General features: G+C 36.0%; 1 protein-coding gene across 1 annotated transcript; it reads left to right on the plus strand.

Moving 5' to 3' along the window:
• The first annotated feature begins 2,001 nt into the window (after positions 1-2,001).
• Positions 2,002-13,966, plus strand: cdx1a (caudal type homeobox 1a). Its single transcript, XM_049474833.1, has 3 exons — positions 2,002-2,551; positions 11,636-11,784; positions 12,673-13,966. Exons 1-3 carry the CDS (start codon positions 2,122-2,124, stop codon positions 12,868-12,870), a joined length of 777 nt encoding a protein of 258 aa, XP_049330790.1. The 5' UTR covers positions 2,002-2,121; the 3' UTR covers positions 12,871-13,966.
• Positions 13,967-16,123: the final 2,157 nt, after the last annotated feature.

The following is a 16,123-nucleotide window of genomic DNA, read 5'->3' on the forward strand; positions in this document are numbered from 1 at the left end:
ATAAACAAACCTTTTACACATTGTTATTAAATATCTGCAAAAAAAAACTAAATTACACTCTTTACATTTACACCAAAACTGACACCTAATTCCTTTCTAATGTTCCTGCACAATAAATTACTAAACGCTGGATTGTCTCATCTTTGGGGCTGGGTGAAATGGCAACAATCTATATGTAAATCTATATTTCTTAATTTCGGCGATACAATATAATTGCAATGTTTATATGAACATCATAAAAGCCACTGTCTGTGGTGTTCATAATCACACACTAATATAGCTGAGTGATATGGTAACAATATTATATCACAATAATTAAAGACGTTTCTACGATACACAGTGTTTATCATGATTTGACATGCATCACACATTCTGACTAAATGCATCAGCAGTGGCAGATTCTGCTACTGATCAATATATATTCTCGAGCTCTTCTCAGGGACATTTTTCTGCATTTATTTTTTTCAGATTCAGTTTGTATTGTTGGCCCATTTGTATACTATAAAGGTCCCCTAAATAATATATAGCAAGATTGCCTGCAATCTTTAGGCATAAGGAGCATTACTTCCTGGAGTGGTCACATATCTTCTGTTTTTTTCTGTATCTTTTAACTTTAATTTAAATCTTTTAATGTTTTATTTTATGCCCATCATCTAAATCTTTTCTCAAACTGTATTGTTTCTGTGATCTTCACCATATGGTTCTCACAGAATGTTTTAATGCTGTTCTATAACCTGTGTTCTTGTAACAATTTTCTGAACAGTATTTTTCTGAATGTATTTTATAACCATTCCTTAAGTTGTCTTAATTTGTCTTATTGTAACTGTTCTATAAAAAAAAATATTCAGATTTTTCTGACTGAACTTATCATAACTGTATTTTCTAAACTGTTTCTCTGTATTCTCTGTATTCTATGTTTCTCTGAATTCTCTAACTATGTTCTTCAAACTGTCCCATTCTGTATTGTATTTTTTTTAAATGGCATTTTTCTGCCTTTTTTTCTTACAGTAGCCCATATTTATCACACTTCTCGGAGCAAGAATGCTGATCCAGGATCAGCTGAAGTTTACTGAATTCTATTAGACAGCTGATGGGAGGTGATCTTAGATCAGTACTTTTACTTTTACTCGGAGATGCATGATGAATGAAGCCCAATGTTTTTCAAACGTACTTCACATTGTTTTTCTGACTGTATTTTAAACTTAATGTCTTAATGTAACTGTGTTCTTATAACTGTTTTTTTCCTGTGTTCTTTAAACGGTGTTCTTCTGATTCTGATAATGTTTTTTATTGTAACTGTGTCTGTTTTTCTGTTTTTTTGTCATGTTGTTGTCTGTGTTGTCTTTAAACTGCATTTGTCTCTTTTCCAACAAAGTTTTTCAAACTGTTCTTCACATTGTTTTTCTGACTGTATTTCTAAACCATACTTTAAAGTGCCTTATTGTAACTGTGTTCTTTAAACTGTGTTTTTTCTGAGTTCTTTAAACAGTGACTTTCTAATTATTCTTCAAACTGTGTTCTGTATTAATTGACCAATATTCTTCAAACTTCCTCATTCTGTGTTGTCTTTAAACCGCATTTATCTCTGTTTTCAAGAGTGGTTTTCTAACTGTATACTTCTAACGTTGTTATTCTAGTTGTTTTTCTAACTCTATACATTGCTGAAGTTTTTAAGTTTTAATATTTTGGTTTCTGCATGATTTTTCTCTTCGCTGCCAAACTTTGTGGCTGAACCCCCCGGACAGATCACTTCAGCTCGCTTTCTGATGATCTTTGATCATTGTTCTCTCGGGACAATACAACAAGGGGGCAATAATACACCCCCCTCTAACACCCCATCATCAGGCGCCCGTCATCTTGCCCCGGCGGTTGTAAAACCTGCGCGCGGGCTCGTGCGTCACCGCGCTGCTGTGCAAACACGCCTCGCGCTCAGGTGCGCTCCGTGCGCTTCAGGAAAAGGAAGAGAGGAAAGAAAGGGAAGAAAGGGAAGGGAAGGTAAAGAGAGGGAGGGAGGGAGAGAGGGAGGTGGTGAAGTACTGGTTAAAGTCAAACCAGTGTGCTGCCCACGCGCTCGTGCCTGCGCCTGCTCGTTTGCGCTCCAGGCGCATTGGCAATGCGAAGATGTCGGTGAGCTACCTGCTGGAGAGGGACAGCGGCGGCGGCGCGGGAAGCATGTACGGGAACCCGGTGCGGCACGTCAACCTGAGCGTGGGCCCCCACCAGGGCGTGTACTCCTCGCCCCCTTACTCGGACTACGGCGGCTACCACCACCATGTCGCCGCGCTCGAGCACCAGCAGAGCGGATGGAGCCCGGTGTACGGCGCGCCGCACGACGACTGGCCCCTGTACAGCCACGGCTCGGCGCACGGCTACCCGAGCCTGGGCTCCGGCGGCGTGGGCCTGGTGCCCGCCCCGGAGCAAAGGAGCCTGCCGGCCTCCGTGGCTCCAAACCCTGCAGTTCCTCCAGCTGTTAACCCCCATCTGTCCCCGGTCTCAGAGAGAGAGCAGGCCGAATGGATGAGGCGCGCCGGCGGCCCACCTGTAAACCCAGGTACACCAGCACCAGCAGCAGCACTGTCTACTTACTGGCTTTCAGTTCAGTTTAATCCACATATTTTAATGTTTGAAAGCTTGAAATACTAATAAAATATAATGCTATATAATGCTATGACTGGAGTTAGTTTTAAAAATAACAAAATCTATTCTGATGGACAACAGGTCTCAATTACTGTACTGTGCAGCAAAACATTCGAAAAAACTAACTATATGATGTCCATTGTATTCGACGCAAGGTCTGAAAGGGTCAAACTAATATGACTAATCAAAAACTGTAAATATGAATAACCCGAAACCAGAAACTCCACATATACACACTTCGTTCCAAACTACTTCTGCTACTTCTGAAACATCCGTCATATATACTCAATATATGATTCACTCTTTGAAATAATAGTGCTACAAATGTTTTTCTTTTGGCTGCCAGTTATGAAACATATCCAAACATCCTCGATATACTGAATATATGATACAATTCTAAAAATAATGATTCTGCATGATACAAGTTTTGCTCTAGTTGAGCAAAAGTCTGAGCAAGAGTACATTTTGATTTGAGCAAGAAAACCTTTGGGCAAGCCAAGTGATGGCAAGTTTTTTTTATTGTTGTTGCGCAACATAAATGTTTTCACAGTGCAAAAATGTATGAACATCTTACTAGTATTCTATTCACAAAAAGGGATGTGAGTATGCAAAACCTTTAACTGCAAAGAAATTCTACATCGATGTGGGATTCATAGGCATGGTGCATCAGGAAATCAATGATTGCTATAGTCAGTCAGCCAAGTCACGGTTCGTGTCTGAAGTTGTTGTATTGATTTCTTTTTGTAATGGAGCTCTCAGACTTGAGAGAAATATTTTAGGACATTGTAGGAGTTCTGAAAGTTGACTTAATTCATCAGCCTCCAGCACAACATTAACACTAAGACCGACTAAGACCATATTTGAAGTAAAGGGGCAGTGTGTAATGTGTAAGCTTTTCAATGATTTTTTAGTAAGTATTACTGCTTAATTAGATTTAAATAAGAATTCAGCTAGAAACAAAAAATATTGATTTCTAAAAATCACGTTCTACTTTCACGCTAAATGGTATGAGATGACAAGAAATTGGCTCCCTTATGCAATCCACGATTTTGCAGATACCACCAGTTATCATTGCTGGTATAAAGTCAAATTTTATCTATATAATATATCTAAGCAATGTAGTAAGTGTATAAGGCCCTACATAAACAGTTCATGTTATGAGGTGATTAAAATAATAAGGAATTTGGAATTTTTTATATAGTTAGTTGTAACTTTAGGGATCACAAGACAATGCCCACACAGCTGCTGGAGCCCTTCTGCTTCCCACAAATTCACATATTATTAGTTACGAGATTATCAATGCTCAACTATATTTTGATAACATTGTAATAAAATTATTTCTACAAGCCAATCCCATCCTACATACATCCTAAATGGTATGAGGTGATACGAAATTGGCATTTTTGTAAATTGCTACTGGTGGAACCTTTGTGTAACCCACAGTTTCACAGATTTTACAAATTTTCAAAGTCATATTCAGTTATTGTCATACAAAAATTGGTATTTCTGTAAATTCACTTTCTGTAAATATGATGATCCTGAGACATAAACTTGTAAGATACAACATGCTTGCTAAACATATAATGTGTAAACATTTGCTGCCAGATGCTGTGTAACCCACAGATTACCAGTTACCAATGCGTTTAGAGTGTAATTTTCAAATATTCTAATATTAACTAATATTAAGCTTGCGTATTTCTTTAATTGTAACCTTACTCAATAATACCAAGAATAAAACATACTAACATAAAGCCATAAAAAAATTGTAAAACATGACAATTCAGGTTATGGTCAGACATACAGTATTTCGATGAACACTTCGCTGAAACCCAATTAGGCTCGACAAAAAAACATTACTGCAATTGGATCCCACTTGTCACATTATATATGGTATAATGCATTACCTGAGATACGCATGTTTTTGAGTGTAAATGAACTATTATTAATGGATTTCTGTAAGCCTAATGACTGTAACTTAGCTGTGACTTATCCACCAACCTCATTGTCTTAAAAAAAGCTTTATTTTAAAGCTTGTGTTTCATATTAGAACACAAAAAAAACAGAAAAAAAAACAAGTAGTCAGATCCTTCACATTATCAAAGATATCACAGATGACCCTGAGTTATAGGCTCAGGTAGCCGTTATTAGTGGATTTCTATGAGCTTATCGGCTGCTACATAAAAGCTAATAGTTATGAGGTGATAAGAAAGTGGTATTCCTGTATTATATGTGTACATATGTGTCAAAAAGGCACCGAAAGGCCTTTTACACAGCGACAGCCATAAACTCATCCACTGTTTGGTTTTAAAAAATCATATCTGAGTGAATTTGCGATATGTTGACTTGGTATGGTCCATTTTACTGGTATATTGCATGGAAATATAGGTGTGAAAATTGTTTTACAGTACGGTATTCACATATATGTTTATGTAACCTAATTGCTTTATTTATTTATGCATTTATTCATTTATTAGATGCTACTGGAGTGTGTAACTATGGCCTTAACTATCCATATTGCCTACTTTATAACAGCCATAATGGGGTTATCATTTGAGTACATTTGAGGACTCGTATAGCCAGTGTTACCAATTAACCTCACAACTAGGGCTTTACTACTGTATTTTATCATTTTATTGACAGGCCAATTTTTCTGTGTCTGAGAGCCACAGACTATGATAATGAGCCATTAGACTACTGTTAATGTCGCAGCTAAAGCATTTCTGTAAATGTGTAATGGGGTCATTGCCGGGGTCAGTTAGTCTTGCGCTTAAAGGGTAATTCCACCTATTTTACATTTACCTTAATCGCTGGGATGAAACCAAAGCCTTTCAGTGCAGTGAGATGTAATGTGATTCAGCCTTTACAGTGAGGGTGAAAGGAAACTGGACTGTGAACCAATGGAGCTACAGTACAGTCTAACAAAATGTATCGTAGAAATGTGTGTCACAAACCCTTTAAAAGCTGCGGAAAGTTCCTTACAGCCCTCTGTCCTTTACTTTAACTCACAAAGTTCCTAAGTGACATATACTGAACATCCTGAGAGCATCACTACAGGATAGTGTGTGAATGAGTAATTGTTCATCTGACCTTATGTATGTATGGCCTTTCACATACGTACTTTTTGCTTTTACTGGTCTGTTTCAACCAGTTTAACAATTAAAATATTTAATTAAATGTTTTACGTTCCATAGATCTAGTTCTGATGTAATTTATAGAGCAAAATACAATTAAAATACAAGTTAGTTAGAAAGATAGATACTTTATTGATCCCAGAGAGATTCTAAAGCTATTTTCTAAAGCTATGAAAATGTTGTTAGAAATATGGAGTGAACAGCTTAAAAATTTATCTGATTCAATTTTGAATTTGTATATAAAAAAAATTAAAAATGTCAGCCATCATCATCCTTGGGTTTACTTACACTGAATGTAGACCTTCATTCACAATGTTGAAGAATGGTGAGAAACAGGGAGATTAAAATAAATCAGAACAAATTAAAGCTAGCAAAATAAAAAATAATCCAAATTAGACATAGAATGATAAAATAAATGTAAAAAAGTAAAAAATAAATAATGGTAAAATAAATATATAATATTAATATAAACAGTACAATAGAAAGAACTAAAGAATAATAAATAAATATTTATTTTAAACAGCCACAAACAGAACTAAAATAATTAGAAAGTAAAAATTTTAAAAACCCTATGAGAAACAAGCAAGTTTACCTCAAATTTTATCTCAGTACCTTATAATTCAAGTCTAATAGTTTTCATTGTCATTTCTCAATATAACTTTTACACATGTATACATATAGTTTACAATAAAAAATAAAATAAATTGTGGGTTAGTGCAGATATGTGACATAACAGTGTGATACAACACAGCACATTAAAAACACTGGACAGTTTATTAGGATCGTGTATACAAGATTTGTCAAAGTAACATATACGCAGAAATAATTACTATAGGCAGTCATAGTCATATAACTCTAATTTAATAGCATAGCTAATTGTTCAACACCTGAACTTGAACAGGTGAAGGTCACATGTGCACTAGTTGCCGTACCATATGACCAAGTGCAAGACTTAAACAAATCTCACACAACATGATCTGGACCAGCTTACTAGATTTGTGAGTTTATGGCAGTGTAAAATAGTGAAGAGAAGCAAAACATATGTCCTATCATGAGCTGTTCAGCTGCAGTTCCTGAACCTTGGCAAGTTGTGTGCTCACCAAACACCACGCTAGCTGATTTTACTAACTATCTCACCTGAGCTCTCAGCTCATTTAACTCACTATCTCAGGCTCCGTTTTGTCCCTGAGGAGCAAACCGTATTATCATGTATTATTCCGGAAGCTGAAGACTTGTCAGGAGAACATGCATATATGAGATATAAAATAGTTATTAATCTAGTTTGGAAAAAACCTGCTATGCTATATCAGCTTGCAAAGAATGGAGTCAGTAATTCAGTAATGTAATCATATTTTTCAGGACAGTGTGACTTTGCAAACCATACAACAACAACAATCATAAAGAACAACAGCAGGAATAATTACATATTCAAATATTTAACCCTGGCAAATATGCTGTACAGTATTACATCTGTATAGACCTAATACTGATATCATACTATCATCTAATACAGGTACTACAACTTCTACTAATCATGAATTAAACAATGATCCAAGCAATACAACATCAGGATGACACAACTATATGCTCTGAATCATACTACTACTACAACTACTAGTATCACCAGTACTTGTGAAAATACTACCGGTACTTCTACTAGCACACTAACTCTACTTCTACCATTACTTGTACCACCACTACCACTACATGTGCTCTACTACTACAAGCACCAACCTCACCACTACCTCTATCTACTGTATGTAACTACCAATCCTAGTACATAGTACCAGTACTACCAGTATTAGCATACTCTACTAGTAGGGTTACAATATGCTTAAAACACTACTACCACTGCACTAGCACCACCTATACTGCTACCACTACTAGTACCACCACTAACACTACATGTATTATTACACAATTAACACCATCACCACTACCACTCTTACAATGCTACCATTACTAGTACCACCACTACTTGTACCACCAGTTGTGGTGGTATTTGTGTATGTACAGCTACTACTGCCACAACATGTACTAATACTACCACATCTAGTACCACCATTATCATAACCAGTACAACTACTACTACTGCTACTACCTGTACTATTATTACAATTAACTCCATCACCACTATCATCTATTCTACTACTATTATTCCTAGTACTACCCCACCTGTACTACTACTTCCACTACCTGTACTATTAATACTACTAACTCCATTACCACTACCACAACAACTAATAATATCATTACCACCTCATGTACTAATACTAATTCAACTAGTGCCACCACTACCACTACATGTACAACTACTACCACCACAACTAGTACCACTACATGTACTAATAATACTACTCCTTGTACCACCACTACCACTACCTCTGCTAATACTAGCACTCATAGTAGCACCACTACCACTACCTGTACTAATATTACTACTCATAGTACCACCACTACCACTACCTGTGCTAATACTAGCACTCATAGTGGCACCACTACCACTTTCTGTACTACTACTAGCACTCCAAGTAGCACCACTACCACTACCTGTACTAATACTAGCACTCATAGTACCACCACTACCACTACCTGTACTAATATTACTACTCATAGTACCACCACTACCACTACCTGTACTAATATTACTACTTATAGTACCCCCACTACCACTAACTGTACTAATACTAGCACTCCTAGTACCACCACTACCACTACCTGTACTAATATTACTACTCATAGTACCACCACTACCACTACCTGTACTAATACTAGCACTCGTAGTTGCACCACTACATGTACAACTACTACCACCACAACTAGTACCACCACTACCTGTACTAATATTACAACTCATAGTACTACCAATACCACTAGCTGTACAACCACTACCTGTACTAATAATACTACTCATAGTACCACCATTACCACTAACTGTACTAATACTAGCACTCCTGGTAGCACTACTACCACTACCTCTACTAATACTAGCACTCATAGTACTACCACTACCTGTACTACTACTACTATTACTACACTATCACTCATAGTATCCCAACTACCACTACTTGTGCTAATACTACTACTATTACTACTACTACTACTACTAATACTACATCACTGCCACTACCTGTATCACTGCTAATATTATTGTTACTTTTATCACCTATTGCCTATTCCCACCACAAAATAATACAACTGGACTGTGCATTATTTTGCTAATCAGGTTATTCAGTCCATAGAACAATCCAGGTAAAAGATGAACACATGTAACACAAGCATGTATACAGTACTATGCTCAACATTGCGTTGCGTGTCCAAAGGTGGTGTGGTGTTGCCCAACATTAGTGTATTATCCATCACTGGGTCAAAGCACAAGGCGCCTTTTGAGCGCCATGGCCTGTCGCCTGGTGAAAGATTTTCTGAAAAGCTAACATCAGAAGCCAGCCTGTCTGATGACATGCAGCCGCACCCTGCTGTGTCCACTCCAGGAGGAACCCACGAAAACTGATAAGAGTGACAGGGGTGCATATGTGTGTTCGTGTGTGAACGTGGCCGAGAGAGAGAGAGAGAGAGAGAGAGAGAGATAGCAGATACGTGTATGAGAAAGAGAACATGCAAACATATCTGTGACCAACTGCCCAAGAAAGGTCCAGAAAGTAGTGTTGGTACTATCACTATGTGATGCACTGTTAAAAACTACTTATTTAATAAATAGGCTTTTAAATAAGATTAACATACAATAATGTATCCATAAATGCCTGGGCTGGCATATGCAGTGTTTATAGTTCAGTAGGTCATTGTTAAACAAACAATAATATTCGATATTATAAGTTCGTATACTGGGAATTTATTTATTTTAAAATAATATAAACATTCCCATACAGTGTTTAACTTCATCTACAGCTCAATCTGTCATTAAGGATACATCTATAGTAATTTCTTAATCATTTCTTAAAAATGAACACATATCCTAAATCCTCTCTGGATTTATATTATAGAAACTGATTAGACTGATAGACACTGATCCCACACTTTTGAGCAGTACTGTTAGGTAACTGCATGGCTTATCTATCAGCATGTCTTAGCGCTTGCTGTTAATCAGTGTATCAACTAAGCGACACGACAGAATACATGCAAGATCAATACCATTAGTGACTAAACCAACCTAAGTGTGGGTGTATATGTTTGTTTTTTGCCTGTCTTTCCACACTGCAAACATCCCCATTTTGATAAGAATTCCCCAAAAAGTTAATCCTGGTCTAATGAGATCTTGAGTCAGTTGACACTGAAAATGATTTACCTCTGTCTTGTGTACGTTATATTCCATAATAATAGAAATCTAAATCACTGTAAAATACAAATTTACTACTGTAAGTGGTGGATGGATGTGAATCGTGTGTTGTAATTCTCAGATTACAATGTTTTCATATTACATCTAATTGCAATTTATCCTTAAAATTGAACAATCTTTCCATTTAATATATAATTAAGATTTTACTCATCAATTCTGCCAGGAATAAATGAGAATTGTTGTAGTGGTGAGATGAGTGCTGAATGCATTAAAGGTATTTGTGCTAAACAAACACAAAAGGCAGCATTCCATCCAGAACGTTTGACATTTTCAGACATTACTCACATGTTCTATATATAGAATCAGATCAAATTAATAATGAATTTCATGCATTTAATGTTCCCTGTTTCCGGTATGCTGGCATTGGGCCAGGGGTCTGAGTTGGGTACTCAGAAATAAAATAATACAATGTTAAAATATTTTTTTCTAAACTCAAATGTAATATTTTTTTCATTTTAATATCATTTAGTATGCAGAATTTAAAAGCTGTAGTTTTACTGAACCCTGCCCTGCATATTTTATTGTTTACTCTCCTTCTAATATGCCTGATCAGCTCATTATCAAGCTCTTTTTGGGTTCAAGGTGGTGTGTTATACCCCCTACAGTACCAGTCAAAATTTGGACACCTTCTCATTCAGTGTTTTTCTTTATTTCGATATTTAATTAGTTTTCTACATTGTAAATTAATATTAAAGACATTGAAAAAAAAAATTATGGGACACATATAGATTTACTTTGTAAACAAAAAGTGTTTGTCCTTCACAATCACCTGACCTAAACCCGACTAGGACAGGTCATTTGGGATGAGCTGGAGCTTCACAGCGTAAAGGAAAATCAGCAACTATTGTTCAGAACCTCCAGAAACTAATCCAGAGAAAACTAATCCAGGTGAAACTACCTCATGAAGGCACTGAGATTAAAAATCTTTGAGATCTGTCCTCAAAGATAAATGTGCTACTTAGAATAATTTAATGTTTAAAAAATATTCTGGTTTATTTAAAAAAAAAGGTTTAACCACAAAAATATATGTGTTCCTGTTTAGCTTTAATGTCTTCAATATTAAATTTATAATGTAAAAAAATCATAAAAAAGAAAGGAAACACACTGAATGAGGAGAGGTGTGTCCAAACTTTTGACTGGTACTGTAGGTTGGAAACCACTGGTTTATGGGATAGGTCAGGTCTTATTTAAACACTAGAAGCCAAGATATAAAGTTACAGTGGTCATTTAACAGTTAATATAAATGAGAGTCATTAGTTTTAATGTGTTTTATTGTGAATGACTTCATATTAATATTTGACATGCACGTCTAAAGTGCCAGTTTATACTGTATGTATATCTTGTTATTTACAGGAAATACATTGTCATCTTGTATTTAAGTATTTAAGTAGTTAATCTGTAAGCAGCCATATACTGTAAATGATCTAAATGATCTACACCACCACACACTATTCATTTAGGAGGTCGTAATAAATAACTGTGCTTAATTTCAATTTCATTTTCTGTCTAATAGGCGGGAAGACCAGGACGAAAGACAAGTACAGAGTGGTGTACAGTGACCACCAGCGCCTGGAGCTGGAGAAGGAGTTCCACTTCAGCCGTTACATCACCATCAGGAGAAAGGCCGAGCTGGCAGTGACTCTGAACCTCTCAGAAAGACAGGTGGGTTAGCCTAGGACCCCTCATACAACTGAAACTCTGGTTGCCTACAACAGATATCTGTACCTACAAACGTCTGAAAAATTAATTTGCCAATTCATATAATGCATAAAATGCATGCTGTAAATAATGTATGTTGAAATATCAGTGTTTTAATAATAATATCTCAATTATTGAAACATTTTTGATTCTATATTTATACTGATTATTAATGTCCAATCTTGGTTGTGCCCTTTCACAATGAAACAAGGCCAAGTTTCCCAAAAGCATCTTAGCATTAAGAACATCTTAACGTGATGTCTGATGCTTACTCAACCATCTAAAAATAACTACCCTAGATTGGTATGTTTGGATCTAGTTATCTAAGTGAAAGATTTTTGTTTGCTTGTTTGTTTGTTTGTTTTCACAAAAAAGGCATCCATTATAAATTGGTTGAAATAAGAAATGTTATTTTACTTTAATTTGATCACAAAACATGTTTCATAAGACCTGTGGGTCTATGTGAGGGTAATGGACTTTTCATTACTTCCTAACTTATGTAGATTCTAAGGAAAGTATTTCAGATATATTTTTAAACTGAGCTACTTAAAGTTGGACCTATTGCTAAAACAGATGTACAAATGCACCCAGACAGCTTGTTTAGTCCCTTTAGACAAGTACTACCCATAGAATAAGACTTTCTGGAGCAGGTTTGCATAAATTTAAGGGTACCCCATGACAAGTAAAATTATAATCAACACTTTTCAACACACTCAGAACGGTGACATACAGACATACACACAAACACACAAGACTAATATGTGTTTAAATCTGTGATTGCTAATAATACAGGTTGTTAAAAGCAAACTAGTGAACATCTTCCTCACTGTGCTGTCATTTTGTCCTCCACAGGTAAAAATCTGGTTCCAGAACCGACGCGCCAAAGAGAGAAAGATTAACAGGAAAAAGATGCAGCAGTCCCAGCAGGCCTCCACCACCACAGCCACCCCACCCGCTGTCGACATCCACGGGAACATCGCTATCGTCGCTAGCGCTAGCAACAGCTTGTTAACGGACACGTTATCTACCACCATCAAAGAAGAATACTAAAAACTGCTGATAGCAGAGGTGGAACACTTGAAGTGAATGTTAAACAAAATGAATGTTTACACTACACCCCGCCATCCACGCTCAACTAACCTCTGGTATCACGACGAACACAAAAAGAAGATCCACGTAACCGCTACACGAGTTTCAGTGAATGAAGCACAGTATTGCTACGGCTTTGTCAGTAATCAAGACCTCGATTAAGGAGAAGCGTACGAGCGCGGGATGTGCAGCTCTTGCTGTTTGTGAAAAGTTTGTAAAAGCTTTAATTATTGATCACACTGTCTTTTTTTTAGATGAAAACACTGGAGTGTCTGAACTGCTGATGCCTGAAATGTTGTTTGAAGTGCATAAACTTTTTTATAATATTTGAAATGAGACTGAACTATGCAGAAGAAGTGAATAATCAGATGCTCAGATAATCAGAGCAATATTTTCTGCTCTGCTTTCACATTGATGAATGTTACCTATGAAGATTTTTGTATAGATTAAAAAGGTGTAGAATTTATAAGACATGTTGTCGCTATCACGCAAAAACCTTGTGCCTTAATTTTTTTTTTTTTTTTTTTTTACATTTTCCTCTTTACCACATAATGTGTATCTGGCTGCTGGTCTTTATGTTGCATTAGGCCTGTCATGATGACCAGGTTTTTGATGATATAGTAAATCCCAGAAATAATTGTGATAAAGTATATTATTGTAATTTTTAGAATTGTTTTGTAATTTTTTATTGTAAAATTGTGATAATAATTTTTACAAGTTTTATTGTTATTTTATGCCACTGATACAGTAGAATAATAATAATACATTTACACATGGCTTTTAAAGGGCAATTCACTTTTTAATTGTTTAGAATAATAAGATATTGCAATCGGAATATATAAGTGCTTAAATATCCCACGTAAATAAAACATCTATAATTTAAAACCACTGCTTACATACAAGTCTACAAACATGAAGTTATATCCATATATTTTGTATGATAAGTTGATAATGTAATTATTGTGACAGGCCTATATTGTATTGCAAAATTTCACGCTGAATGGATCAATAGAAATGCTCCGAAATTACTTGTATCAATAAAATCTATTTACGTTGACTTCTTTTGAAAGTTAAAAAGGTTGTTTGCTTCTTCTATAAATTTGCCATTTTAAAGAAGTTTGGAGATTTAGTTTAGTTTTGTGTCTGAGTGTACACCTCTGCCTCTTCAGCACAAGCGTATCATCCTTATATGCTAATATTTGTTTAATTCTTTGTAAGTTGAGCGGTAAAACTGTAAGGATGGACAGCGTGTTCCAGTGGGGCGATGGCAGTGGAGATGATGGTAAATAATTGCACTGCTGTCATGTGAACAGGTTGGCTGTTGAACACCTGCTGTGGATCATGAGGTTATGTGGAGCGATCCCTCAGAGAGAGGAGTTACTTTGACCCGTCGGTCGTTAAGATCTGGGTGTGTCACGGCCAAAGTTGCTGGGTTTGTGGCGTAGTCAGATGATTCAGCTCAATCAAAGCAGGGAGATACGTGATCTTTTTACCAGTCGACTCCTCTCGCCACGTCATCAAACTCAACCTTTGCTTCGGTGATGAATGATTGATTGATTTCACAATGACACAATTACACTCGGGTCACATCACGATGTTTGAAAACACTATTGTGTATCACTAAGCAAGTTGGGCATTTTATTTACATACACATTATCTCCCACAAAACATTGGCAGTTGTTCTTTACATTATGTAAAGTTTGATGATGAATCTAAATGTACCAACAATGATGAACTGACCAACAAAATGCTCCAAAATGATTTGATGTTAAATAAATTGTAAAATTAGCATTTTTGAAATACAAAAGTTTTTGTGTGACAGCAAAGATTTCCTTTTTTTAAATCCATGTGAATAGCACTGCTGTGTGATCTGCTTTTAATATAACACTTGCTAAGACTTTTGTTTTTTGTTTTAATAGTATTATATGATAACAATGAAAGGCATATTTGTGACCTTCAATCTTAAGGTTAAAGATGTAAAAGATTCAATTAAGTTAATTGAACCATTGTCATAGAGGAACCATTTAGAGTTCTTATTAACCTCATAGACTTTTAAAGAACATCTGGATTATCTAAGGGATTTTAGGAATATGTACTCCAATTTAATGAACTGATGCAACTGTAAATAAACACCAAAACTGAGCAATCTTGGACCTGTAATATTTGTTTAATATGGACAATCCATGGTTTTAACAAGGGCTGCACAATACTGGAATAAACTTACATTGCAATATTATTATTAGTAGTATTTGCATTATAAATTAATATATTAAAAGCACAAATAGATTTCAGAAGGCAATGATTCAAAATAGTGATATTAGCTTTTTAAACTCTTGGGAACCACTGGTAGCTCCTGGCTTTATTCCCCTCTTATAACTTATAAACAATTAGGCCAGTTTCTATTGCATACAATTACTAAATAGTAATCAATCAATCAGTCAATCAATCAATCCATCAATCCATCAATCCATCCATCCATCCATCCATCCATCCATCCATCCATCCATCCATCCAGAGCCTATAGTATCACTGAACGCTATGCAGGTCACCAGTCAATAGCAGGGTACCACCACCACCATACACATAGCCAATCCCTCACCAAGTATAATTTTGGCAGGCAGGAAAAACTGGACTACTCTATATATAAAAAAAAAAAAATAAAAAAAAAAAAAACGGTCCTTTACTGAACTAAAAGTAAAAAGTTCAGAGGGGTTCTGTGTGCCTTAGCAGACTGAGGCGCAGACGTATCAGCTGACACAGACGGATAGTGATGCTGCCTGGCACATGTGTCTGTTAGCTGATGTATCAGAGCTGGGGTTCCAGCACTTTCCTCCAAGCATGCTGGCTGCCAAGTGATGCTGCATTGGTGAAATTTTAAAAAGAGGTAGTGCCATTGTAGGTGATGGAGGAGTCAAAGTGATTGGATTTGTTAAACTGGGGAAAACATTTAATAAAATAAAATAAAACGTAGAGATAACATATAGATACGGTGGAAGAAGCCAGACTTTGTGCTATAGGACACAAAATTAATTATTCTTCAATGAAACTGCAGTTAATAAACTGTCAAATAGAGAATTTATGTTTAACCTGCATTGTTCTACAATGCGATTCGGAAAAGGGGGTGTTTGCAAAATGATGTTAGTGGAAAGTCAAACATGAGTAACCACCGCCAACGTAACTCCACTGGGCAAATTTTGCATAAAATGACCTCACA

This window comes from Astyanax mexicanus, chromosome 2 (assembly GCF_023375975.1).
Source record: "Astyanax mexicanus isolate ESR-SI-001 chromosome 2, AstMex3_surface, whole genome shotgun sequence".
NCBI lineage: Eukaryota > Metazoa > Chordata > Actinopteri > Characiformes > Acestrorhamphidae > Astyanax > Astyanax mexicanus.

What these genes read in the sequence shown, in the direction of transcription:
- cdx1a (XM_049474833.1), top strand. Translation starts at nt 2,122, where the DNA reads ATGTCGGTGAGCTACCTGCTGGAGAGGGACAGCGGCGGCGGCGCGGGA. An exon ending in CGGCCCACCTGTAAACCCAG is followed by an intron (nt 2,552 to 11,635) that starts GTACACCAGCAC and finishes TCTGTCTAATAG; the next exon opens with GCGGGAAGACCAGGACGAAA. An exon ending in TGAACCTCTCAGAAAGACAG is followed by an intron (nt 11,785 to 12,672) that starts GTGGGTTAGCCT and finishes TGTCCTCCACAG; the next exon opens with GTAAAAATCTGGTTCCAGAA.